Source organism: Aspergillus thermomutatus (assembly GCF_002237265.1).
Source record: "Aspergillus thermomutatus strain HMR AF 39 chromosome Unknown NODE_233, whole genome shotgun sequence".
In the NCBI taxonomy this organism is placed as follows: Eukaryota; Fungi; Ascomycota; class Eurotiomycetes; order Eurotiales; family Aspergillaceae; genus Aspergillus; species Aspergillus thermomutatus.
In genome coordinates, this window is record NW_020798283.1 from 20,947 (window position 1) to 46,341 (window position 25,395).

The window sequence follows — 25,395 nt, forward strand, 5'->3', positions numbered from 1 at the left end:
CCTCCGCGGCGACTTGAGTAATGGGCTTGGGGTACTGAGCACGGGAGATGGCAATGTCGGAAGGAACAGGCCGGACCAGCTTGAGGGGTAGCGGAGTAACATGTCTGTCCCTCTGCTTCTCAAAGTATGCCTTGGCCGAAGTGACGACGTTCTTCAGCAGCATGGCCACTGTCATGGGACCGACACCTCCGGGAACCGGAGTGATCTGCGAAGCTACCTTTACGGCGGACTCAAAGTCGACGTCTCCGACGAGACGCTGGCCCGACTTCTTCGAAGGATCAGGCTTGTAATTGATACCGACATCGATAACAACAGCACCAGGCTTCAACCAGTCACCCTTGACGAACTCTGCCTTTCCAATGGCTGCAACGACAATGTCGGCATTCTTCACGATGCGGGGGATGTCCGGCGTCTTGGAGTGACAGACAGTCACGGTGGCGTCTGCGTTCTTCAACAAGTAGCTGACAGGGCTACCGACGATGTCACTACGGCCAAGCACCACTGCCTCTTTGCCGGCGGGGTCTACTCCACTTGCCTTGAGGAGGTCCATAACAGCCAGCGGGGTGCAAGGAACGAAGAGGGGATGGCCACCTCTTTTGGCCAACTCTCCAATATTAATTGCGCCGAAACCGTCAACATCTTTTTCATCCGCAACTGCAGATGTGACTGCATGTTCAGACAGGTGGCTAGGAAGGGGAAGTTGGACGAGGATGCCGTGCACCGAGGGATCGTTGTTAGCCTGGGTGATTTCCTGAAGGATCTCAGGTTGAGTGATCGACTCGGGAAAGTTGACAATCTTGCAGAGAATGTTCGCCTTTACAGACGCAGTGGATCAGTCAAGGCTCCAAAGGTGTATGGTCAGAGATTACGATGTTTATGTATATACCTCTTCAGCTGCCTTCAATTTCATACGCACATATGTGCCTTGAAGCAAATTAGAACACACCTTATGTATAGGCGTCGAAGACCACAAAACTTACTCGAATCCGATCGATTGCCGACTAGAATTGAAGCAATGTCAGTACCTCCGCCTAACCGGGTTCATGACGTCCGGCTACACGTACCCTGGAAGATAACCAAACTCGGCTTGAACCGAGGATTAGTCTCTTGAATCTTCGCAATCTCGGCTTTCAATCCCTCCCTGATGCTCTTGGCAATAGCCGTGCCATCAATCTTTGTGGCCGCCATGACAGTAGATGTGCCGGAGAATGAGCGACGGGAAAGTGATGGTCTCGGGAAAGTCCTCGAACCGGGAAAGTCGACCACACGTCCAGCGAAGTGCTGTCGAGAAGTCCCAAGGAGCGGAGAGGTCAAGGATGGGAAGATGTAAGAAAAGTAAGGCTGACTGCGAAGACGACAGGAGAAGATCTTTGAATTCACAGCACAGCGGGGTAATGTCGCCGAACGAGCGGGGGGAAAGGGCATCGACTGCTGCTTGTCGGGGGCTTCAGGTGCAGCCCTCGGACGAGTGACGATAGGAGATTTCCGTCCGGAAAGCGGTGGACAACTTAAACCCCAACTTCAAAGGAATTAAAGGAGTGACGTCTATAGATTATTATACAGGAAAAAAAAAATTGAAGAAATTCAACAATGCTTATCTATACATTTGATCATTGAGTCAAGTCCACAGACTCCAATTTCTCCCATTCCAACCTGAGAGAAACAAAAAAATCTCTTTTGAGTTTGGATCAATCCAGATAACTGTCCCGCTTGATCCTCACATGCAAATGCTTGGCTTTGCCTTAGTAATCCGGGTTATGTAAGATGTGAATGGGTCTTTACTAGATCTGGAATAGTATACCTTAGGGCTGTAGAACAATAAGCCAGGAATTAAAGCCTGAGGCAGACGCTGCTCAAATATCGGAAAATCCTCACTCCGGCATTGTTTGCCTGAAGGGCAAACAACCTCGAATAGGCAAAGGTCTTGGCGCGCAACGCCCGACTGAACTGTGCGATCAAATTCACTAAGAATAATTAGTCGACGACGCCGACAAGGACAGCCCGCCAGCATCCCCGCCTCAATAACGCAAGTTCTGGACAACTCCTGTTGCGGAGGACACTTGATCCAAGTTTAATACCTTTCATAAACGCCCGGAAATTGTTTCTTCTGGCCCAAAATGAGGCCTATTCTGCTCTCGGGCCATGTACGTTGTGCCCTCAAGTCTCCACCAGGATTTGCTTTGCCGCTTTTATTGGAATAGCGACTGATATTTCATCTCAACTGCAGGAACGGTCCCTCAACCAGATCAAATTCAACCGCGATGGCGATCTCCTGTTCTCCGTGGCGAAGGATAAGATCGTATGTGCTTGGTGGTCGGCCAACGGCGAGCGACTTGGTACCTACACTGGCCACCAGGGTGCCATCTGGACGGTCGATGTCAGCCCCAACACAGTTCTCCTGGCGACCGGCTCGGCAGACAACACTGTGCGACTATGGAATATCAAGACTGGCGAGTGTGTGAAGGTCTGGGATTTCCCTACCGCCGTGAAGCGGGTCGCATTCAACCCCGATGGAAGCAAGCTGCTGGCTGTGACGGAAAAGCGCATGGGATTCCTCGGTACGATCGCTGTGCTCGACATCAATTATGGAGATGGTCAGGGTGGTGGTCTAGAGGACCAGGCCGAGGAGCCTAGCTTGAGAATCACCTGCACAGAGAGCAAGGCCACCGTCGCTGGCTGGAGTTATCTAGGCAAGTACATCATTGCCGGACACGAAGACGGCAGCGTCAGCCAATACGATGGAAAGGTGGGAATACTGTTCTCCTGGAATCCGGAAAACTATGCTAATTTGCGCACAGACTGGTGAGCAGCTGGAGAACGTTCAGGCGCACGAGTTCGATCACCAGATCAACGACCTCCAGTTCTCTCAGGACCGTACTTACTTCATCACTGCATCGAAAGACAAGTCCGCTAAGGTTTGTTTTTATCCGTTCAGCCTGCCATCTGTTGTCAAAAGCTGACCAGCGCTAGCTCATCTCCTCTCGTAACCTCGCCATCCTCAAAACATACGTTGCCGATACTCCCCTGAACAGCGCCACCATCACTCCCAAGAAGGACTACGTGATTCTCGGTGGTGGTCAGGCTGCCATGGACGTCACAACCACCTCGGCCCGGCAGGGTAAATTCGAGGCCCGTTTCTACCACAAGGTCTTCGAGGACGAGATTGGCCGCGTCAGAGGCCACTTCGGTCCCCTCAACACCGTTGACGTCCACCCCAACGGCACAGCATATGCCTCCGGTGGTGAGGACGGTTACGTTCGTGTGCATCACTTTGACAAGCCCTACTTTGATTTCATGTACGAGGTCGAGAGAGAGCAGCTGAGGAAGTGAATCGGATGATATCCACAAGCTCTTTGTTTTTCAAGTCATGCATTATCTGTATGGGTCATGAGACGGACACTTTTTTTCTCATAAAAGAAGGAAAAGCCAGGCGCGGCGGAAATGGGTAGAACACCCTGGCGGGGTCAAATACAGGGCATGATTTTCTCGTTTCATCTACGGAGTTGGTACATCTTTTACTATTCTTCTTTCTTCTTGTTCTCCATCATCATCCTACCTTGTCTTCTTGCCGTCTTAATCAAAAGAATTGCCCTTCTGCTTCGTCCCGTCAGTTCTCCTTTACTGTCTATATTCACCTGAACTTGGCTTGCTTTACGTGCTCAGGCGGAGGAAATACCCTCGTCAGCAGTACTATTGTCGCCCGTTGCTGCATAAGTGCCGATGGGTGTCTGATCTGGATGGCTTCGATATGCTGGCTTCTCTAAAAGATTCATGGCTAGACTTCTAAACCGACATAACCAACTCTGAATTCCCAGCTATGTTGAAGCTCCTGCTTTCCTCTACTGTGTAGGTTGAACCATTCATCTCCTCTGGTATGTGTACTGGACACACTTTTGGCCAATGAGGAAATGGCACAGACAATTAACTTTCAAGACTTTTTTCGAAGAACCCTGGGTTTAATCTGTCAGGTATGAATATTTGTTGGCCACGTTCGCCCTGGTAGACGGCGGTTTGCCACCTCTGATTACTCCATGAGCACCCATTAGCTTTCTCGAAGCACTGCAATTTGGTAGAGACCCTTGCAGGGACTTGAAGCATTTTATCAGGTAGTTTCAGACAGGTTGTCACATTGGCTAATATTTGAATTGTTGTGTCCAAAAAAGATCCGCAGGCTAGGCGCTAATAATTCATCTATTGTTCTATGTCCATGAGATGTTCTGTAGACAACTCGGCGAAACCAGCGCGCAAACTGAAAGAAGCCACCAACTTTCCAAGATTGCAATTCCGTCGAGGCCATGAGATCCCTTTTATAAGGATGAATGTCCAAAAACGAAGATAGAAACTCAAAGCGAATCCGTAGAAGCGCTTGAAAAGCAAGTGGTATTTTTATGCCGTGATGTATGAAGCGTTTTAATGCCAGCCCAGCGCTCTTCCGACCAGCAGAGAACATAAAGATCAAAAAAGACATGGGTTCCCACTGAAAGAAGAAGAAAGGGCGTATCGTGACATAAAGGACATCAGAAAAAAATTCAAAAACTTGAAGTTTCTAACCCTCCCTAAGAAAAAGCCGCGGGCTCACCCCCATTTTACTTCTTCTTAGGGAACTTCTCCTTCCCGATGTCTGAACCTCTGAGCTTGACGTTGAGTACACGCTCCATAGCACTAAGCACCTTCTGGTCGGGCGCGGCCGTACCCCTCTCAAAGTCCTGGATGACTGTGATGGTGGTGTTGCACTTGGTGGCGAGTTCCTTCTGTGTCATCTTGTAGCCCTCCTCGTTTCGGCGCTTCTTGATGGCGTCTGCGACCTGGAGACCGACGGTCTTGGGCTTGACGATATCGTCGCTTCGGTCGACCTTTGTCAGGTGCTGACCTTCAATGGCAGCTGACTTTGCGGCCTTGAGTGATCGTCAGTAGGGGCTCACGATGGAGAGGGGTGTGAATCCAGAACATACAGCATTACCAGTGGCGTACTTCTTCTCAGTACCAATGATGAGACCCTGACGCTGAGCAGCGTTCAGAGCGCTCTTTCCCTTAATTACGGTCTCGCGGGGAGCGGCGCCAGCACGGTGCTTGGTTCCAATGCGTGTAACAGAATCCCATTCACTCATTTTGAAGGATGTGTAGATCGAAGCGTGTGGAGGACTTGAGGTGAGGACGGTGTTGAGAGGCGTGTCTGAGGTGGTAGAGTAGAGGGTGGCGGAGAGTTTGATCGCGTGAGGTTGTGAGTTGTGACTGAGAAGGAGAGAGTCCACAGAGCCACCGAGTTTATATCGATGACACAGAAGCTTCTCGAGCCCTGGGCGGCGCAGTTTAGAGGGGAGTCATGTACTATTCCTCTCTGGGACTAGTGCGCCTGACATCATTACCACTCATTCGGAGTCTAGAGTTTGAGATGGCATAGTCAACATCTCCAAATATCCAGTCAGAAGTGACACGGTTATCATTTTGGGCATTATAGAAGAGTCCCCTTGTTAGTTATTGGGAGAGAAATGAATACAATCCCAGTTACTCCGTAAACCTTCCCTTTTCCTCATTTTCTGATCTCGAACATTCATTGATTGTACGATGGCCATCAACGCCACTGTATAGATAAGCAAATGTGTGTACGAACTACTTCAACATCACAGTAGAGAGGAAGCAAAACATGATTTAAAAACAAGTTTCGGTGTAGGTATATCCCAGTAATCCGTACGTACACAACGGAAATAAAAAAAAAAGTATACAATGACAGAGAACCAAAAGGAAATCCAGCCGATCTGCCTCCGGGGAGGATCGAACTCCCGACCTTGAGATGTCCCAGAAGTGATACTTCTGATCATAGAAGATATGAGACTCACGTGATAACCAACTACACCACAGAGGCGGCTATAGCATACCCAATTTCTCAAACCCTACAAGACAGGAAAGCAATTGATGCCAGTCGATCAATCTGATATGCCTGTAAAGGAGAGACAATGTGTCATGTAGTGAGCAGCAATGATCATCAATGCTATGCGTCATAATCCACAAAATGATATCAAATTTCTGCTATTTTCATTAAGAATAGGATAGGTCGAGCCAAAAATCCGCCTGAACGCCGTTCCCATGACTGAGGAAGAAACCATTCTCAAACCCGAAAAAGACTTGAGGAATCAACGCTAGAAGATGCTATTCACAATGTTGGAACCGATAGTAGCACCGGCACCGAAGATAGCTAAGACATAGTTAGTGACCGCAAACACATCCTCAATGGAGTCACAATCGACATACCGGCATTGCCCATCTTCTTGCCAAACTTCTTGCCTTGTTCCTCGAATTTGCTGCCAGGTCGCTTTCCATCGGGGGCAGATGAGCCGCTCTGGCTAACCTCAAGAGGCACATTTCCGTAGTTGGTGGGAGGGGGAGACGACACTCCCTTTTCTTCGATTACGTTCACATAGCTGCGAGGGAAGATACCCTCAAGATTGGTCCGTTCGTTACGGCCACGCCACCCTGTGTCTGTTAGCTTGAATTCCCCGACATCGCTTTGAAGCCGACGTACAATCAGCATTCATGTGTTCCAGGACTTGGACACGGTCGTGTGGCTGCAGAGCAAGATCACCAGCATCTGTTGGGGTATATGCATAGAGTGCTGTAGCGATGGACAATATGGGCGCAGCTTGAGGGTAAGCGGGTGGGGGAACAGAGGGGGTCGGGTATTGTTGTTGCTGCAGAGCCGCCTTTTCGTTCAGGGAGCTATTGGCTAACTGCGATGTAGGAGGAGCATATGAGGCCGGGGGAGGTTGAGATTGAGCGAGAACCGGCTGTTGCTGTTGCGGCTGAGGAACTGATATAGCGGCTTGTTGAGGGTCCTCGCTAGGCAGCTGAGCCAGGATCGATGAGAGTTGCTGACGTGTAATGACCGAAGCATCTGCAAGAAACTCGAGCTCCTAGGATATATTAGCAATGTGTGCGGCAGACGTGGGAAAGATGGAGAAACTAGTGCGGCATCATCATACCGATCGGATAGTGCGGAGCGAGCGGTTGCTCATTGCGGTCATGAAGCTGCTTTGAGTCGCCATTATGAAGCGGATGGTGATATATGGATGACAAGACGTGTTACGGCGATGAAAAAGACGGATGGAAGAGAGATAGTCGCCGGAGCAGATGTCGAGTACAGGAAGGCGTAGTCGGTTATCACTAATAATAGGTAATATATGTTTTAAGGAACACCTCAGGCACACATGGCATTGGACCCGGGAGAGGATCGAGCCGAAACAGAGCCACAATTGACTATGTATTTTATGAGGCTTGGCAGGCTATGTTACATTGGATGCTTCCATCAATAATAATTATCAATATTTGATCGAGTGCGCAGTCTCATATACCAAGAGGCCATATTTCAGGATAAAATACTCTAGTCAGTATCTATTCCATGTCTATGGTTCATGCTTAATTTACTGGTTAATGCAGGCATAGTACAAGTATTCTACTGATGACTCCGCCCATACCTTAACAGATCATCTCTCTTATGCGGGATCATTAGATGGAAATACAAACTGTCTACTTTCAAAGCATTTAGATAATGCATAGCATAGTTACTGTAGAGATAAATTAATTCATTCCTTCGCGAAGGACAATGGTGTATATCTTGTTGCCTAATTGGCTTTGCTCCATACAGACAGGTTGTTCCAGAATGTTTCAAATGCATATTAGGACATATGCAGTTAGGGTAACTGCCAGTTCTCCTAAGTACATTGCTGAATTTGAATATGTTAGTGGTTTCTGGGACTGAGTGCACCTGGCCAAAGCTGACAAGGAATTGGGGTCGTTATTATGACCATAACAGAGTTACGAACCGACGATCTGATACCTCTCTATTCTGGGGTTGTGGCTGGCGGTCCGCATCTACGGAGTACACTTGACTCCAATAGCCCCACCATCACCGATCTGCCATAGTACTGCTTCAGACTTACCTTGGAGATGCAACGAGGGATCATATATAGTTGCTCATGAATCAATCCATGGTTAGATCAAGATGATACTGACATACCATAGGGAGTGAGAAGTCTTCAAGATAAGCAACCTTTTGCGCGGTATATTTGGAGCACACAAACTCCGCTTGTCGACATTCAACAATAAACGACACTCCGACAAGAACTCTGAGACGCCGCAAGGACAAGAGCCCAGGCGAAATCAAGCCTTCACGTGAATATGGTGTCCTTGATGGGATTTCAGGGCGAATGCCTCAGGAGAGTTCAAACCTCGGATTGAGGCTCGCTTCTCATCGAGTGTGCGCCTCAAGTCGAAGCGATGTTTCAGATTGAGTCGAGGACAATCTGGAATATGAGTACAGAGTACATGTTAAGGAGAATGAATCCTTAGCTATAGCAGTGAGCTCGTCTGAGTAGATGGAGCTGTACCTCTCATCGAGAAGAGAAAGCACTAGGACATGCTATACTACAACGAGTGAAATTCCCGGAAGATGCCGACGATGCTCCAGTCTATTTGGCAAAACAATCCAGACTCTGGACTAGGTGCCCGGCTGGCTCAGGAAATTGAAAATCACTGTGTGCTTTACCAGAAGCATGTGCAAGAACTCAAGGATCTCATAATCGCGAAGCCATCTCGCAACAGATACAGACCTGATGAGACTGAAGAAGTTATATCGCTTCGAATTTTAAGGAACGGGCATAGCCGTCCTCTAACATGGGAGATGATTGTCAAACATGCGCCTCTTCTGGAGGAAGCTGTGGGCGTGCGAATGCTGTGAGATGCCTCTCGCGCTGATATTGAAACCTCAATCTAGGATAGGGTCATCAGAGTCCATGGACATACTCGAGAATCCTATACTTCCACTTATCATCTTCCAGAGATTGATATTGGACTATTCGACATCCTTCAAGGACGAGGAGTAGATGATGATATACCTCCCAGCTACAACGAGAAAACACCCAACTCTGACAGATCAAACTAAGAAAGCAATACAGATCGAGGGAACACAAGATTCCGCAGTCTCACCTGAAGCCACGTGTAAAGGAGTGCCGATGGTGGGAACAAGATGAACAGGAGAAGTAGTAAAGGGGGAGAAGAGGAAATAGAACATTTCGCTTCGCAGAAGTGCCAGGAGTACTCTGGCTGCTTTGATCTGGCTAGCTAGGACATGCGCGACAATAAGACTCGAGGCACTTAAGAGCTGTGGCGATGGCATTTAATCAATTTGCTATGAAGATTTTTCTATCACTTGATACTCTAACCTTGGATTTGTTACTAGGTGCTCCATAAACAATGACTTGCTATTATTGCTCTACCACTTTGCTACTGATGGATATAAGAATACATAGATAGGAGAATATTCGATTACTGTCTGAGGATTTATTTTGATCCCCTTCAAAGAACAGAAACAACTTCTAATCCGTAGCGCAGCACAATAACGATAATCTGTTATTCTCACCTTCCATCTACCCCACTTCACCCCCTCCCCTCGCCCAGACTGCTCGCGGTCTCGGCTTGTATGCCTCTTCTCATGGCACAATGACTCCCACCATTAAGATTGCTACAATGGAGGATGAGTGGCCCAATGACAGGAAGATACGGATTGCACATGCGGGAACCTAAAGATGGACTAATCATGCTCGACTGAGCTCTTCTGCAGGTCCTATCACAGCTCTCCCCACCCAATTCCTCTAAGCGCCGACAGCCATCAATCAGAGCAATGAGATGTCAGGATGACAGATGCTCAGCGGTTACAGCTGCCACAGCTGCATGCTCATATATCTCACCTGTCTGCGCAATTGATCTCTTGAATGGAAATATAGCTGTCAACCAGGTTGCGTGGTCTTTGAAGAAGTCCCTCACTGAAGCTAAAACGGTGACGGATTGAGTTTGGAAACGACTGAAGGATACGAGGGTATCCCGATTTTCGTTGTTGCTTGGTCCCCTTAAATTCTTCTCATTCCCTCTGTCGTCTGCCCCGAGAACATTTGCGACTGCGCCTGTCCAAAACTACTGGGAAGAAGAGGAAAACAACGAGAAGCATGGCGACTTCATACCCACCTCCTCCGACTCAAGAGGCCCATTATCCTCGTGAGTACTACTCCAAAGCTGGACCAAACCCATACACATGCTAATCATCCCTGTGGTTAAGCGCCTCCAAACTCCGGAGGTATGATAACAAACCGTTTCTTGCGTTGAGAATATAGTCTCATGATGATGCTGTATATAGCCTTTCCGCCACCTCCCCAGCCATCACCAGGATTTCCACCTCATAACTTCAGTTACCCTCCTCCACCCAAGCAACCGACTCCTGCAAGCCCCCCACCGGGGGAAGCACACGCGGCCGCATATGCCACGCATCCCGGTATGGCCAATCCATATGGACCGAGCTCTGTATCGCCTCCCCCGCAGCCGCCGAGCCACCAGTCGACGCCATCTCAATCTTCGCACATGGCTGCGCAAGCCCAGCGGACATCCGTCGGGCCGTCTCAGTTCGGCCAGTTCGTGAACTCAACTACCCAGGACGATGTTGGGACATTCAATGGCGGAAGCTACAGGATCAGCCACCGGGACTCGAATTCCATTCTCACGCTGCAGCTGGCGGTAGGATGTCCGATTGAAGCCAAGCCAGGTGAGTGCTAATCTCTCAGAATCTGAAATCTCGACGAGACTCATGATACGATCAGGAGTGATGATCGCAATGTCGCACTCGATCACACTAAGAGGAAGCATCAAGTTCTCTCTGAAGAAGATGTTTGTCGGCGGCGAGATGTCATTGTCCACATACACCGGCCCCGGCGAGCTTCTGCTTGCGCCCTCAACTCTGGGTGATATCATTGTGCTGCGCTTGTCCGGCTCGGACTCGTGGAAAGTCGGGAAAGACGCCTTCCTGGCCGCGACTAGTGGTATCGCAAAGGACTATCAAGCACAGGGGTTGGCGAAGGGTGTCTTCTCCGGAGAGGGATTGTTCGTGTACAAGATGTCTGGTGTCGGTCTCGTGTGGCTTCAGAGCTTCGGCGCTATCATCAAGAAGGATGTAAGCTACTCTTCCTCTGGCTTCTTAGCACCCACTTTTGCACCATCCACCCACTGACGATGAACTATACAGATTGCCGACGGCGAATCCTACTTCGTGGATAACGGACATCTTGTCGCCTGGAACTGCAAGTACAAGATGGAGCGTGTCGCTTCAGGAGGTATCATTTCCAATATCGGTTCCGGCGAGGGTCTGGCATGCCGCTTCACCGGCCCTGGAACCGTCTACCTGCAGACGAGGAACGTCACTGCGTTTGCCGCGCATATCGGAGCACATACTGCCAGTAACTAGAGGATGGCGCTTGATGGATGGACAGGAGCAGAGGCTTCTACACTCTCTATTTGCTGGTAAATTTTCATGTTTGGCGTTGTGATTCCTTGAGCGGATGTTGTTTTATCTTGATTCATCTCGACTGGCATTTTTATCTCATAGCCGATTAAGATAGCCCTTACAGAATGAGAATGAAGTGATTCCTGGACGCGCGGGTTTTTACTTCGGGTCTTCACGTCGTCTCTATTTTTCCAAATCTTGCATAACTCACGACATCACATTTCAATCTTTTTGCATCGTCATCCACATAGAAGAGAAATGTTTGTACGAAAATGGGGGGAAATAAACAGGAAAAACAAGAAAAGTATCTTCCCACAGCTGGCTCCCCATAGATCCCCCACCAAGCCATAACCTCGTTTAGCCTTGTCTCTTTCTGCGGCCGACCTGTCCACGGAAACCGGTCTTGATGGCGGCGACCGACCGACGGGAACCGCAGGAGTTGCAGGTGACGAAGTACAGACGGTTCTCACCCTTGTTGAGTTCGGTGTCGGGGCTGCGGCAGGTTTTGCAGGTAACATATTCGACTGAAGACTGTCAGCTACTGTATTCAGACTCAAAAGGGGCGAAGAGCAACATACCGATGTATCTTCTCAAGACGTTCTCAATCTGCTTCTGCTGGAAACGACCCTTGATGACCAGACGTCTGCTACCGTCGACACTGCCGCTGGTACCCAATTCGGCGAACAAGAACTGCATGACGTGGTCGTCCGAACGCTTCATACGCTTGCAGATATCGGCGATGTTGGCGAAGATGGTACGACGGTTACCTTCACGCAGACACTGAGGAGGAGGAATCTTATACGACTTGGTGCCGCTGGACAGCATGTCGGGGTGGTGGCTCTGGATGAGGGAGAAGAATCGGGAGACGAGGAGCGAGTAAGGGATGGATTGGGTTGCGTCGTGGGCCCAGATACCGGTGCCGGCTTCGAGATCGCCCTCGGGCAACCCATCCTCCTTCTCCTCGGCGGCGGCCTTCTCTGAGATACCGGCTTCGGCGAGCTTGGCCTCGAAGTCGCCCGCGTCGACCTTCTTGACCTTCTTCTTCTTCTTTTTCAGGGCGGTGGGGTCGAACTCGCCATCGGCGGTGGCAGCGGCGTCGTCGCCTTCACCGGCCTCAGCGTCCTTGGGCTTCTTTGTCTTCTTCTTTTTCGAGAGACCCTTGAAGAGTTCGGTTACTTCGTCGACTGCCTGGTCTGCTGTGCCTGCTTGGAGTCAGTTTCGGCTGCGGCCGCGGGTTTGAGCGGAAGGTGAAAGAATACCAGCTTCATTCTCAGCCGTGGTGATTTGAGGAGCGGGCGCCTCTGTGACTTCGCCGTTTGTGTCCATGATGACTGCACCTTCACTGAAGGCAACCGATTTGCGTTGCTTTTGAGGAGTGGGCTCGACCTGCTGATGGGGCCCGATGTCACGTTAGCAAGGTGGAAATTAATTAACAAAGACAATAAGCCTGGGGACAAAAGTCGAGTAATAGTTCACTGCCTAGCACAGCAGAACGTTACAACTGAAGGTGCGCGGCAACGTAAGTGTGATTAGGCCGATGGGGGGCACGAAATGTGAAGATGTCCGCATTAAAGAAAATGTGGGAGGGCAGAGTCGGTAAAGGGAAAACAGGGTGTGACGTACAGCATCCGCCATGTTGTATATGTCTTTCTTGCAGCAGGAGGCACTTCCAAATATGACAACAGTCAGAATGAATATTATCTAGCAGTAAAGACTATGCTTAGAAGTAGACTGACGAGAGGTTGATATATTACTAGAGCCATATCTTTGAGTTCGCGATGGCAATTCTGTTATCGCGGTACAGGCTCACGTGACTCTGAGTCAAATGCTGTGCCCACATATTACCATATGGTACACACGTGACTTGGCTCCCCTGGATTACATCAGGCCCATCTCTGGATGCCTCTTGAGCATTAGGGCTCCGATCTTGAATATCTCTGCCTGTGTCGGTCGGCAACACTCCATGCTACAATCTTTGTTTAGGCAGTAGGCAGGCCACTGCTTGATCTCATTATCGGTGTTTTGCTTCGCTCAATAACCCCTCCTATCTCCCCAACCCACGTCAACATCACCATGTCGTACTCTTCACCTTCCGCCTCTAACCCGTCCCTCGCTACGTCTGCCTACATGGTGTCTTCGATAGACAGGTACACATCCGGCTCAGACGATGAGATTGCGTCCCTTCCATCCGAGTCTACCACCGCTTCAGATATAGACACAATTTCAGACGACTACTCGGATGCCGAGGAGGAATGGAGAGAAAGCATTGAGCAGTTGGAGTTACTGTTGACCATGGTCATCGTCCCGTTTATTGGAAAGTATCTGGGACGGAGGTGCGCTTATTGGGGTATGCCTGTTGATTTTCAAAGCTTCCAAACAAGACTGACATGAGTGGTGTAGGCTGGACTCGCTTTATGGAATGGAAATACCCAGTCGAAGTCGTCATGACCAATAAGGCCGCCTTCAGGGGAGCGGGTGTCGTTGAGGCTTTATCTCCACTATGAGCGTCCTGACACAGGTCAAGTCTATCATCACACGACGATCTGCGTTTGCGGTCGTACTATACATTGAGACGCGACGCCGCGATACCCGCAGTCCTCGGGGCGCTCCGCGAAGAGCAGCAGGAGCTTCCATATCAAAAGGTTGTCTTATTACCTCGCCATGGCGGCTCTCTAGTTACGTTCAAAAACGAGAAAGTTTTACCTCGCAGCGTAGGAAGAGCTAGGCATCTTGTCCGATGCGCTGCTTCTGAATCTGAGTACAGTATTATGTCAATATAGTCAGAGGCACATTCCTTTTATACCCAATCAAACTATTCGCCTATTTAACGCTCTGCTAGCATAAAAGTTAAAGTCGTGGGCATATCCATATGACTGCTTCGATCAACAATGGAAGCCTGCCAACACATCAATGAAGTCTAAGAGGAGTGCTTGAGTATTGAATCTTTAGTCTATGAGGCAACTTGAAAGAAAAATAGTGGAAAAGTGTCTCGCCATGCAATGGCCGTCAACCAATCTTTATTATCTCGATAAGCGAGATGAAGCGAAACTGAGAGACAAGCAAAAAGCACTAATAAATTCCATCATCATGAACTTATGCGTCATTCATGCTCAAGAAATGCGATAAAGAGCCCGGCATGATCATTTTCATAATCGTATCTCATAACTTATCTGGCGGAAAAGGTACGGAGAGAAACGAGCTAGGTGTTTTCGACTGAAGCATTTAAGCAGCGGGTTGCCCGTTACTCGAGGGCTGGTTACGCCAGCCTGATGGTGAATTAGTGATAATTCGGAAGGACACCAATCGGTTCTACTCACTGCCTCCACCGTAACCCTGGCCACCTCCGTAACGTTGACCACCTGTAAGATCTGTCAGAATAGTGACTCGTTAAACAATTTGATGTGAGAACATACCGTTTCCGGGAGCACCCTCGGACTGGTTGTAGCCACCCCGGCCGTGGAAGCCGCCGTTGTTACGGGGAGCGCGCTCAGAGGCCTTGTCAACACGAATGGTGCGTCCATCGAACCTATATGCGTCATTTGTTAGTGCTTCTGCGATGAGAAATATGGCTCAATAGAGTACAATTTGGGCACTCGGGCACAATTCAGGGGCTCAAGAAATTTGGGAAAGCTTACTCCTGGTTGTTCATGGCGTTCATGGCATCATCAGCCTCGTTCTCGCTGCTGAAACGGACGAAACCGAAACCACGGCTGCGGTTGGTGTCACGATCCTTGACCACAATCTGCGTGTCGTGAAAGAGTCATTAGCATGGTATGGCAAGGTAGTAACAATGAGAAAGATGGTGTGATAGTGAACGACGAGAGGGAAAGGTACTACTAACAGCTTCTTCAACCTGGCCGAACTGCTCGAAACCCTGACGAAGGGCGTCATCAGTGGTGTGCCATGCGAGGCCGCTATTAAACCGTCACTTGATTAAACGCGTCCACTTGGACTTTGACGTAAAATGAAAACACACCCGATGAAAAGCTTAGACATGTTGAAGGTTGAATGTAACTGTTTAGTTGGATTAGCACTTGAAAGGTAGTGACAGTTTCCCTAAGATCAAGGCGATCGAAATATGTGGATGAAAAAGAAAGAGGAGGGGAAGAAAATCAGGAGCAGAAAATTTCCTCCTTTTCTGAAAAAAATTTTTTTCACAGGTAATTCACTGCGGCTATGCCCGAGGATGTTGCTAGTTTGTGAAACAAACAGAGCATTCAGCAAGACAAGGATCACTCACAGTAGAAACTTTTTGTTGCTGAAAGACGATGACTGTCAATATCACAGATGATTTAGATGAGGAGGAAGATAAGACAAGAAGAGCACTGGATTAGCCGCGTAGAACCTGCAAAGTGGGAGAATTAAAAGGGAGGCCTGGAGGAGGTGTAGCAAATATGCAAAGCGGGGGTTACTGATTACTACTCCTACGAGCTACCTCTCCCTGGTAGTACTCCGTATCTACTCGCCACTATTATTATTTCTGCATGGCAATGATAAATTGGATAAGCGGGAGCCATTATATTACTACTATTATTCTATTAATGCATGACAAGCGCATAACGGGAACAGTCTAAGGACGCTAGACTATGGTCATCAGTGACCTGAGGGCTGATGCGTCCCCCTCATTGGAAAATCCGCACCCCTTTTTCAGCTTTTGCGCAGTAACAGGGTGGGAACTGGAAAGGCCGGAGCAAGCAGAAGCCTGGATCTTACTCCAAAGAGTCAGAAATCTGTATTTGAAAGAGTCGGTGACTAAAACGGGGGACGTCTGGGGATCTAAAGATGGTCCATTGTTATGGGAGTTTTGACTTTGAAAAAGATACTTCAAAGTCCCTCATTTGTCGTACCATGGGTGGTATCTCAACCTGTACCTCGCATATCATCTACATTAGCTGGAGTTTGTCCATCCCTGTCTATGTACACTTCTGCATAAGGAAGTATTTCGTAGTATTGTGCTGTTTCTCATCTCAAAACGTGATACTGTATGGTGCAGTATGGTGTAGTCCATCGCCTTATCTCTCAGGCGCAGGCAAATTCTTGTTGAACTGTGGAGGTATTCGAAATCGGTGAAACTTTGTCTCCCGTCGGGGTAAAAAAAAAAAAAAAGGAGAGAAGATTTGAACAGCTTTTTAGTTTTCAAAGTCTCCATTGTATCTATTTGATGATTTCACTGAAAAGCCATGCCGAAGTCTAGCAATAATGAGTACGCCAGATTGTCAGTCACATCCCACTATCACCGTGAGCTGATCAATGGTTGTTTCGGTTGGTCAGCTTGCAGTTGACAGGGATGCCGAGAAGGTGCAGATTCTCCGATCAGGTGATTTGATGATTTAACTGCTCTCGTTTTGGCCCCCTCCTCACACTACTATAGTGAAACTGAACTCCGAGCTGACACCTGTATATCATTTAGGAAGAGGTCAAACTACGATAGTCCTCGACAATCGACATAAGGAGAGCCCGAGAGGAGGGGTAGAATTGATAATGGTGGAGAATCGATCCGAGACCGTGGCCAAGTGGGTATCAACTTATCTAGGCTCATGCCCTGATAGGAAATATAAGCGAGACGCTAAGAACACACCTTAGCTTAGTAGGTAGATTAGCTTTATGTAGGTGCATAAGAAGAGAATTGTGTCTTGTCTGAATCTCAATGTTATGAGGTCAATATGTCGAATTTCTTTACTACCGTAGGTATGTTTGAAACTCGCAGATGCTTAGGTTCTTTGATACTTGGATGACCCAAGACAATTGGCGAGGAAGCTGCTGCCTGAGCCATGACTTCCAGTTATGGAACGGGTGCATAGACAAACACCCGACAATGATGTCGTCCACTCCAGAAAGAAAGGCTTGCCAGCCGAAAGATCCTACTTGGCAACAATCTCAGCGCAACGAGCAGCTTCAATGCGAGCACAGCTACAGCCATGCATCAATCCTTGCGAAGACATCGTTACCTGGCACCAGGTGCCCATGAATTGATTCTCAAATGGCTCCTTGAACGGGAGAACTCACCGACGACTCATACAAACCATCGCGGAGTCATATCATCTCATGGATCAGGTCCAGCAGAAAGTGATTTCTTATCCGTCATCCCCAGAAGTTTCTAGGGGCCAATTTTCGCTGACTGATTTCTGTTTATCATTGAACAAGTGACTCGAACGAAGAGCCGGCAATACCACAGCAGTGAGCTCCCTATTAAGCATTCTGTATCAACTCCTCCGGGAAGGACCCTGCGCGAAGGAAGCTCTTTCGCTCATCGTTCCCCTCCCTTGAACCGTATCAGACATTCGCCATATCCTGAAAGGTCTCCTGCTGAAAAACGGGCAGTTCCTGAAAAGGGAAGCAAAGGTGGATACGAACGCAAGCCGCGAAATAAGACCAAGGAAGACCGTTACGAGTACAAAGGCTCAACCTCTCGAATACAACGAAAGCAATCGCCGATAAAAGCGAAAAGGTCATCAAAGCAGGTTAGGAGACATACGATCAATAACAACTTCCATGCTTCCAATGTCCCGCGAGATCGATTGACAGTATGCATTGTACTTCAGTCATCAAGGGAGCTATTGCTGACGTTTTGAACAGCTACATTCGCACCTAGATCTGGGTATTTTCAGAAAAGGAAAAACCTCATCACCAGTGAAAGCCCGCGAGCTTCGAGATTTTCCCCATTTCTCAGGCATTCGCAAGCTGGTAAACCGAGGTCGAGCGTCTGAGAAGGGGTTCTCAGAGACAAGATTCTTGAGCAGGAAATTACGGAGCGATAGTGAAAAATACACAAGCCATCAAAGTCAAAACAAAAATAGGAGGACGCGAGCAAATCCCGAGGATTCTCAACTACTCATTTCGAGCTACTTCCCATTCGGCTCTTTCGAAGACGAGGCTCGTACGCAGGGCTTCGAGATGGAGGCAAATTGTACCTTGTTGCATTCTTCTCCGAACTTGCAAGTACAATCCCAAGTAGACTCTAGCGTGCGCGACACAGCAGCCAAGAGGCATGGCGCTGTTGCAGTTCAGTCTCCAGCTGACCAGCCTAAGCCCTCTGGGGCGTACCATCCTGATGTTCAAGAGTGCAGAACCTCTCTGTCATCAACGCCTATCAGTTTTTCACGCAATGAACATACCGCATTTGCGTCCGAGTCCTGGTCAGAGTTTTATATGAGACAGCTTTTGCATTTTGATTTGGGCTCGCAAGACAAGGAAAAAGATGAGTCTACCCATTCAGGCAGAAAACACTGGAGCTTGGAAGACCTGAAGCTCCTGCTACAGGAGCGAGAGAAGTTTTGGCAACCAGAGACGAAGGGACAAGTCGAGTCAGAGAGTTCTCTCCCAGGTAGCAGACGCAACGATCACAAAGCAAGCTCCGTCTATGAAGTGGAGGACGCTGACGGAAATTATTTGAAGCGACTCAAACAAATGGTGTTCTTGGAAGAGGTGGGAAAGGTTTTCGTTGAGGACAACGCAAGTCTGGATACGAAATTTATCTTTCCAGGGCCTCTTGATGAAGGTCTCAATACCGAGCCAGAGTTTCAGCACACATATAGTACATCTCTAGCGCGACTCGAGCAGACGACACTGGGTAATACGAGAAACGCTGGCTCGAAGGAAGGCTTTCACCCCTGCTCTGATACATGGAAATGCCCCGAGCATCCTACCAAAGCCCAAGGCGAGTGCTTCTCCTCGCTATTTCAAATCGGACCTCTTGAACAAGAGGCCGACCTCCAGCTCGCTTCAGGAGCAGGAAGGGATAAAGTTGATGACGACGTGGTAATGTCTTTTGCTGAGGATGCTCAACTTCAGCATGATATCTATGATCACTTTGCTACACAGGCGCTCGATGCGGCATATGATGCGATCATGCATCCAGAGGAAGAGACTTTGAAATATGTGTGGGACTATGCAATGCAAATTCCTTTGAGTGCGGACAGCTTCGAAAGCAATCCAGTCTATCAAGACGTCCTTCCAAATCGTGTCCCGACGGATAAAGCATCACTACATTGTCCATGGGAGGCCGTAGCAGATACATCGCATGGCGTTCTATCCTCACATGGAATCATGGAACAAGGGCTGATTGGTATTCCCAGGGATTTTTGGCGGCGGAACAGGCTATATTGATTGTCGGTTGGTACCGGATTTGCATCAACTTGCTTGGGAGAAATAACCGTTGGCACTGATTGGCAACTGTCAGTGAGCATCATCGCTGATTTTGATATGCATCAGTAATACTGAACGTTGTGGTATCACTTGATTCCTTTTATACTTCCGAACCTTATTTCTTCTCTTTCGTCTTCTTTTTCTACTGCCAATTCTACTTCATAGTGACGGGATATTTCATTTAGGAGGAGGCCCAAATCCCGGCCGAAAAGGTGGTCGAATGTAGGGTCCAACAGAGGTTCTAGTAGGAGTAATGGGCCGTTACCAGACTTTAGCATCACTTATATAGCCATCACAATATGCGTCACCACCTTTCCCACCTCGTGGTGTACCTAATTTCCGGTTGTTTGGCTGGATCTCACCAGGAAGTTTGGGGAGAGTCCCAGGTACCGACTGTCCTTGATGCTCACGCATTGTTAACCATCTCCTCACTATTTTCGATCGGTCCTATGTAGCCAGTGAGAAGGTCAAATCGAATCATTAGCGGAAATACTTTTTTCTGAGCGAGGAGTACTGCAAGTCAGAGAGTAGTTAAGATCTGAGTCAATAGCAGCTCCCGACCCGAGATTTTGGGCCAGTTGTCCCATTGTTCTACAGACTGGATATGGACTATTCCATTGGGTAAGCGGAGTATTGTGACAGTCTGAGCGAGGAGAACCATCAGTTCTGGACTGTTTCTAAGTCCAAATGGTGCATCTAGATTCGGATGGGAGAGGTATCTTTTGCTTTTGTAGGGCATCAATGACCTCGTTTAGCTGGATAAGGGACACCCTGAAACCCTAGACTGAGCATCGTGTTCGCATAATAGAGCATGTCTATCTGCCTGTCATTCTTGGGAATATCTACCATCGAGTCTATTTATCGATGTCTATCCCGATTTGGTAAATGGTTCGTCAGTCGTTCAGCTGGGGCTATGGTGAATAAGGGATACTGTGAGTAGGGATTGAGCATTGCGAGTAGAGTGATCCCCCTAATCTCCATTGAGATCATCATGGATGGTTTTATATTTGGCATTCTTCGCGAGGAATTCCATGAATATTTGTAGTTCCTTGGGAGGTGTGCCTCGATGACTTCCTGTATACCGTCCATCAACCGCTCAGCTGAAGACCAACGCCGTTGGTTCTAGATCCGATATCCTCAAAGCAGAGGGGTGCCGCTGTCGCCATTATCAGCTTCCGAGGACCATAGTGCTACGATCCTCGATTGGTGCATTCATCGGGTAGGTCCTGTCTTACTTGTGTTTGAGGCTACGGTCTCCGAGGTATACGAGTCCCGTGATGTAATAGATACCATCTGCTGGGCTCAGGCTGTCATCGCGCAAGAGTGTCCTTGATCTGAGACAGAACGATCACTGATTGTGAATGCACGGCAGGAGGAGCGCCTCGGCGTAATTGGGAGTTAAGGGAGAGTATGTGTATAAGGGGTGTCCTTGACTGGTGCGACCAGTCGGAGATATCACAGTCGGAGATATGAGGAAAGGGAGGGGACAATGGAGATAGCGTGGCTGCTTGTTTGGCTGGGGTCTGTCTCATAATTATACTACTTGATGGATATGATCACTCTGAGAAAGATGAACTGCCATGTATATGGATATATGCAATTTATAACGTCTATTCTATCTAATTGTCATGTGTAGCCGTCATCTATACATAAGCTTGCAGACTATTCGGTCTTCGAGGGATCCCTATGCGCCTCGACCCAAGACGCATCGAGGGACTTCTTCACGTCCCTCTCCGCAGCCGCCTCTTCGGCTGTCGCTTCCTCCGTGCTCTCAATCGCCTTCACTCGTCGCACTAGATCAGTGACATGCATATCAGCACTCCCGAGCCCTAGTCCCTCCAGCGCTTTCTCAAGCAGGTACAGGTACTCCGTGTTCTTCCCGCTCTGGCCCCGCCCACGGCTAATCACCTCCGCGACATCCTGCGGTTCGCGGCGAGCCGGGTCGCGCAGGAACTGCGGGTTACTAGGCTGCCCAATATACACCATGCAGGTGATTGGTGTGGCGTGCGCCTGCGCTGGCGACTGCGTCTGTGGCACCGCCTCCGTCTCTGGGGTCTTGGAGACGGTGGATGCGGAGACGGCAGATATGGGATGAAAGGGGGTGTAGTGGACGGTGTAGCCGTCTATTTCCCGCTCGTCGAGGTAGTCGTGGACTTCCTCGGCATGGGAGGCGGGGATGTGGTATGCTGCGCCCCAGACGCGGGCTGTTGAGGATTCAAGATGCACGTGCTGTTCGGTCAGAGGCTGATTTGAGGTAAGTCGTGAGGAAGGACTTACCGGGTCATCAAGGGTTTCCCAGAACCCCCGTTCGATGACTGTTACCACACGACCTGGGGCTTCTGGGGTGCCGCGATGGTCGGTACTATGGTTGATTAGTGGGATTTCTTGGCAATTTTTGAATTCTGGGAGTGTGTACCTGGCCTAATGAATGTCAGAGATGACTAGAGCACGGGTGCATCTGGTGAAGTACAAACCTGCCAGAATCGTCGGACGTAGCCTTCGATATAGCCTGGAACTCGTTGGTCTGTACCAAAATTAGATGCAGACGCCACTGTAGTTTGACAGATGATACACACCATAGTGTGGTGGTGGTTTCCAAATGAGACTCCTTTTCGACAAGTCAGCCATGAATGATAACGAGAACAGGATCTATGATGACACACAGTTGGATTGAACTCGCAGGAGCATGACTTACCCATACCCAAATACCCAAAGGTCACCGTCGGGAAAGTAGTTGCGCCACGTTCGGCCAGCCGGTGGACTCTGAGTCGTTTCTGGAGTGATCATGTCTGCTGAACCCTTCGCCAGACCAGCTCGAATGATGTCAACGCTCTTCTATAGATGAAGTTCGGTAAAAAGGATGATACTATCTAAGCCGACGACCCCCTGCCTCTGATCACACTCGCATCACAGAAGTCCTAGCAAGTGATCAAACTACAGTTGAGGCTGATTTTTTCCAATAATCTCAGTAACGTATTAAGTATTCAAAAAGACAGAAAACAGAAAACGAAGGTATGTTGAACCAAGATGTTGACAGAATGGCGACAATTTAACGCCAGATTATACAAGCTGCGCTCGATGTTTGCAGTGTTTGTCTCCTCTCGCTCTACTCCGTACACCAGTCACAGTCAACGATCAACAATCAACAATCAACAATCAACAATCAACCAGAAATCCTTCAGATAAACCTGCTCTGGAAGCGTCTACCGGTCTATCCAAGGAGCATTTTTGCATCTCTCCGAGGCCTTGTTTTGAGTAAATGGCTACTGGTATGCCAGCTCCAAATTGAATGGAGATCACGTTCAGAGCAGAAACGAATCCCACAGCTCCTCACCACATGATCCATCGATTCGACCTCATTGCTCAAGTCCTTGACACTCCTCAAATCCGGAGCGGTTCGTCCTACTGGCCACCATATTACCATAAGGTACTCAGGAAAAGTGACGGACTAACGCAGTTCATCTCCTAACTATCTAAGTGCGCTGCCCAGACGCCGCGGCAAGCCTAAGCAATGGACTAACTACTGGCTTCTCCCTGACTTAAATGAAATATGAATATTATCTAGTCCTGTACACAGACTCATGAGAGGTTACAGGCTGCTCTCTTATACCAGGTAAGTTTAAAATGCTACAATATTGAAGTGGCCTATTTTTCATCGAAATCTTGATTAATGGTCTACCTTCCTGTTTCCCATACCGAGTTTGAGCGTTGAACTGATAATATAGCTCTATCTCCTCGAAGATCTGCTCACTGAAGCGCTTTGTTGTCAGCAGCTTGCCAAGTTTACCTGCCGTATCAGGCCATGTAGCTCAAAGTTGCTTTTCTATCTCAGACCAATTTATTTATCGTTTCATACGCCGACATCAGCACCTTAGCCTTATTTTCTTCAAGTCTCTATCATCATTATGGCTGGTCTTTTTCGCCTTCTGCAAATGCCGTCCCCAGAAAGCCCCACCGGAACCTCCTTTGCAGGCAAAACAGTGGTCCTGACTGGGGCCACCTCTGGGCTGGGGTTCGAGGCTGCCATCAAACTGCTCAATCTTGGTGTGGACTCTCTTATTATTGGCAGTCGCAACCTGGAGCGAGGACAAGCGACTAAAGCAGAATTGGAGCAGCGCACCAACAGACCAGGGGTAATCCATGTCTGGGAATTGGAGATGAGCAGTTTCCAAAGCGTCAAGGATTTCGCAGCTCGCGTCAACACAGAGGTCGAACGGCTGGACGTGGTATTGCTCAATGCGGGATTGTGGAATCGAAGTTATACAGCGTCTCCTGATGGATGGGAGGAGACGTTGCAGGTCAATACACTGTCCACTTCGTTGCTGGCGATTCTGCTTCTTCCTAAACTCCGGAGTAGCTCGTCGCCCGAAAGGCCCAGTCACTTGAGTGTGGTGTCAAGCCATTTGTTTACGAAAGTAAAAGCGGACAGTCTCCGGGCTGAAGACTCACTGCTGGAACATCTCAATGACCGCCAGCGCTTTAATGGTCCCGAGCAATACCGGATTTCGAAGCTCCTGATGGAATATGTCCTCAAGACCGTGGCGCTTCACGCGCTGGAGGAGAATGGTTCAGCCCCGGTGATCATCAACACTGTCAGTCCTGGGTTCTGTGCGTCCTCTCTGGGACGGCAGTACGACCGATTCAACGAGCGATGGATGATGTGGTTGGTATATAAGCTCTTTGCTCGCACGGCGGAACAGGGGAGTCGGTCGCTGGTCAGTGCAACTTATCAAGGAGTTGAGTCGCATGGGAAGTGCTGGAGAAATGATGGTTACGTGGAGTAAGCATCTGGTCAATCTTTGCCCATTGTACTATGCTAATAGATGTACAGTGAATCGGCTGCTTTGACTGCGGGAGAAGAGGGCAAACAACTTCGAGCCAAAGCCTTTGAGGAAATCTTTCGAGTTCTTAGGCAGCTGGCTCCAGAGGTCGAAGAATTGATCAAGCAATCGTAATGAAGGCGACAAAATATAGCTAGTATCTGCCTGCAAAATAGCAGATGAGGATCCACCTTGATTTCAGCCAGCAAAAGTCAGAACAGGTGGGCCGTTACCATCACCGGCACTGGTAGGGCTGAAGATCACCTTCCAGTTCAAGGAGGAAAAATAACCACTGTGGTGGCTGGTTACTTGCTACGGGAATGGAATTACAATTGAAAGCTCAGTAGTACTAAGTTAGATAACATGCTCTCAGAGGGCGTCCTCTAGATACCTAATGATAAAATTATCCCGCAATTCTACCGTTTTGCTTATATCTTGGCATATCAACGGACTCAAAAGATTGCCCCACGGCTCCGCTTTTGAACTTTGCTGTACGAGTACGACGAAAGAGCTAAAAGATAGTCGTCGCACCTGAACTTACTTCGAACTCCTGAATCGTCGTCCATCGTTCTCACTCATCCTCTCCATGAACGCGTGGATGTCTTGAATTCTCCTTCATCTTTCTAGATAGGAGCGTTCCCCCCTGGTGTCCCTCATTGTGCCCGCCGTCCGTTACGCCAGGCTACCATGGCTTACAACAAGTCCTACAACCCCGATGCGCTCCCCGCGTAAGTGTTTGTGAGATACATGAATGATGAAGTGACTCTGTGACTGACTGACCGAGGAGGGCAGGCATGCTGAACCAGAACAAGTATGAACAAACCGCCGTCAGACAGGAGTCCCACCCCCGCGACTGACTACCAGCAGGTCGCCCAGTTGATCGGCGCGATGCAGGTTTCCTCACAACCGCAGGCTCAGCGACCTCCTCGAACATCGTCTCATCCTCCTTCCAGCGGAATCCCCCCGCGAGTCCCCGTCACGAACGCTCAGATCAACAAACCTCTACCTGCCACCGGGCCGCCGCCCGCAAGCCACAGCCATGCGCGTCCGCATCCCCTCCACCCCTCGCCTCCGCCCCAGTCTCCTATCCCCCTCACACTCCTCCGATGC

At 48.9% G+C, this 25,395-nt stretch overlaps 10 protein-coding genes across 10 annotated transcripts; 5 read left to right on the forward strand and 5 right to left on the reverse strand.

The window, feature by feature from the left end:
• Nucleotides 1–2,117: 2,117 nt before the first annotated feature.
• Nucleotides 2,118–3,330, forward strand: tif34 (translation initiation factor eIF3 subunit i; the record flags this gene model as incomplete). The annotated part of the gene is made up of 4 exons (XM_026756976.1): nucleotides 2,118–2,144; nucleotides 2,228–2,746; nucleotides 2,799–2,915; nucleotides 2,971–3,330. 4 exons carry the CDS (start codon nucleotides 2,118–2,120, stop codon nucleotides 3,328–3,330), a joined length of 1,023 nt encoding a protein of 340 aa, XP_026611349.1.
• Nucleotides 3,331–4,586: 1,256 nt separating this feature from the next.
• Nucleotides 4,587–5,108, reverse strand: mbf1 (multiprotein-bridging factor 1; the record flags this gene model as incomplete). The annotated part of the gene is made up of 2 exons (XM_026757243.1): nucleotides 4,587–4,895; nucleotides 4,953–5,108. 2 exons carry the CDS (start codon nucleotides 5,106–5,108, stop codon nucleotides 4,587–4,589), a joined length of 465 nt encoding a protein of 154 aa, XP_026611350.1.
• Nucleotides 5,109–6,137: 1,029 nt separating this feature from the next.
• CDV56_103775 (SH3 domain-containing protein) lies at nucleotides 6,138–7,040 on the reverse strand (the record flags this gene model as incomplete). Its single annotated transcript, XM_026757394.1, has 4 exons — nucleotides 6,138–6,193; nucleotides 6,250–6,471; nucleotides 6,521–6,908; nucleotides 6,978–7,040. 4 exons carry the CDS (start codon nucleotides 7,038–7,040, stop codon nucleotides 6,138–6,140), a joined length of 729 nt encoding a protein of 242 aa, XP_026611351.1.
• A 3,124-nt stretch (nucleotides 7,041–10,164) lies between these two features.
• On the forward strand, nucleotides 10,165–11,281 carry CDV56_104187 (AIM24 family protein; the record flags this gene model as incomplete). Its single annotated transcript, XM_026757806.1, has 3 exons — nucleotides 10,165–10,585; nucleotides 10,641–10,990; nucleotides 11,063–11,281. 3 exons carry the CDS (start codon nucleotides 10,165–10,167, stop codon nucleotides 11,279–11,281), a joined length of 990 nt encoding a protein of 329 aa, XP_026611352.1.
• Nucleotides 11,282–11,677: 396 nt separating this feature from the next.
• On the reverse strand, nucleotides 11,678–12,955 carry CDV56_104335 (translation initiation factor eIF2 subunit beta; the record flags this gene model as incomplete). The annotated part of the gene is made up of 4 exons (XM_026757954.1): nucleotides 11,678–11,844; nucleotides 11,899–12,522; nucleotides 12,580–12,709; nucleotides 12,944–12,955. The coding sequence occupies 4 exons, from the start codon at nucleotides 12,953–12,955 to the stop codon at nucleotides 11,678–11,680; spliced, it is 933 nt and encodes a 310-aa protein (XP_026611353.1).
• Nucleotides 12,956–13,393: 438 nt separating this feature from the next.
• CDV56_104499 (uncharacterized protein) lies at nucleotides 13,394–13,824 on the forward strand (the record flags this gene model as incomplete). Its single annotated transcript, XM_026758118.1, has 2 exons — nucleotides 13,394–13,667; nucleotides 13,721–13,824. 2 exons carry the CDS (start codon nucleotides 13,394–13,396, stop codon nucleotides 13,822–13,824), a joined length of 378 nt encoding a protein of 125 aa, XP_026611354.1.
• A 718-nt stretch (nucleotides 13,825–14,542) lies between these two features.
• On the reverse strand, nucleotides 14,543–15,316 carry CDV56_104604 (RNA recognition motif domain-containing protein; the record flags this gene model as incomplete). The annotated part of the gene is made up of 6 exons (XM_026758223.1): nucleotides 14,543–14,586; nucleotides 14,638–14,679; nucleotides 14,734–14,846; nucleotides 14,956–15,062; nucleotides 15,162–15,234; nucleotides 15,297–15,316. 6 exons carry the CDS (start codon nucleotides 15,314–15,316, stop codon nucleotides 14,543–14,545), a joined length of 399 nt encoding a protein of 132 aa, XP_026611355.1.
• Nucleotides 15,317–18,214: 2,898 nt separating this feature from the next.
• Nucleotides 18,215–19,426, forward strand: CDV56_104906 (uncharacterized protein; the record flags this gene model as incomplete). Its single annotated transcript, XM_026758525.1, has 1 exon — nucleotides 18,215–19,426. One exon carries the CDS (start codon nucleotides 18,215–18,217, stop codon nucleotides 19,424–19,426), a length of 1,212 nt encoding a protein of 403 aa, XP_026611356.1.
• Nucleotides 19,427–21,127: 1,701 nt separating this feature from the next.
• CDV56_105132 (gamma-glutamylcyclotransferase) lies at nucleotides 21,128–22,252 on the reverse strand (the record flags this gene model as incomplete). Its single annotated transcript, XM_026758751.1, has 6 exons — nucleotides 21,128–21,694; nucleotides 21,743–21,827; nucleotides 21,882–21,886; nucleotides 21,940–21,989; nucleotides 22,042–22,073; nucleotides 22,161–22,252. The coding sequence occupies 6 exons, from the start codon at nucleotides 22,250–22,252 to the stop codon at nucleotides 21,128–21,130; spliced, it is 831 nt and encodes a 276-aa protein (XP_026611357.1).
• Nucleotides 22,253–23,397: 1,145 nt separating this feature from the next.
• CDV56_105323 (putative short-chain dehydrogenase/reductase family protein) lies at nucleotides 23,398–24,420 on the forward strand (the record flags this gene model as incomplete). The annotated part of the gene is made up of 2 exons (XM_026758942.1): nucleotides 23,398–24,245; nucleotides 24,297–24,420. The coding sequence occupies 2 exons, from the start codon at nucleotides 23,398–23,400 to the stop codon at nucleotides 24,418–24,420; spliced, it is 972 nt and encodes a 323-aa protein (XP_026611358.1).
• Between the last annotated feature and the right edge of the window lie 975 nt (nucleotides 24,421–25,395).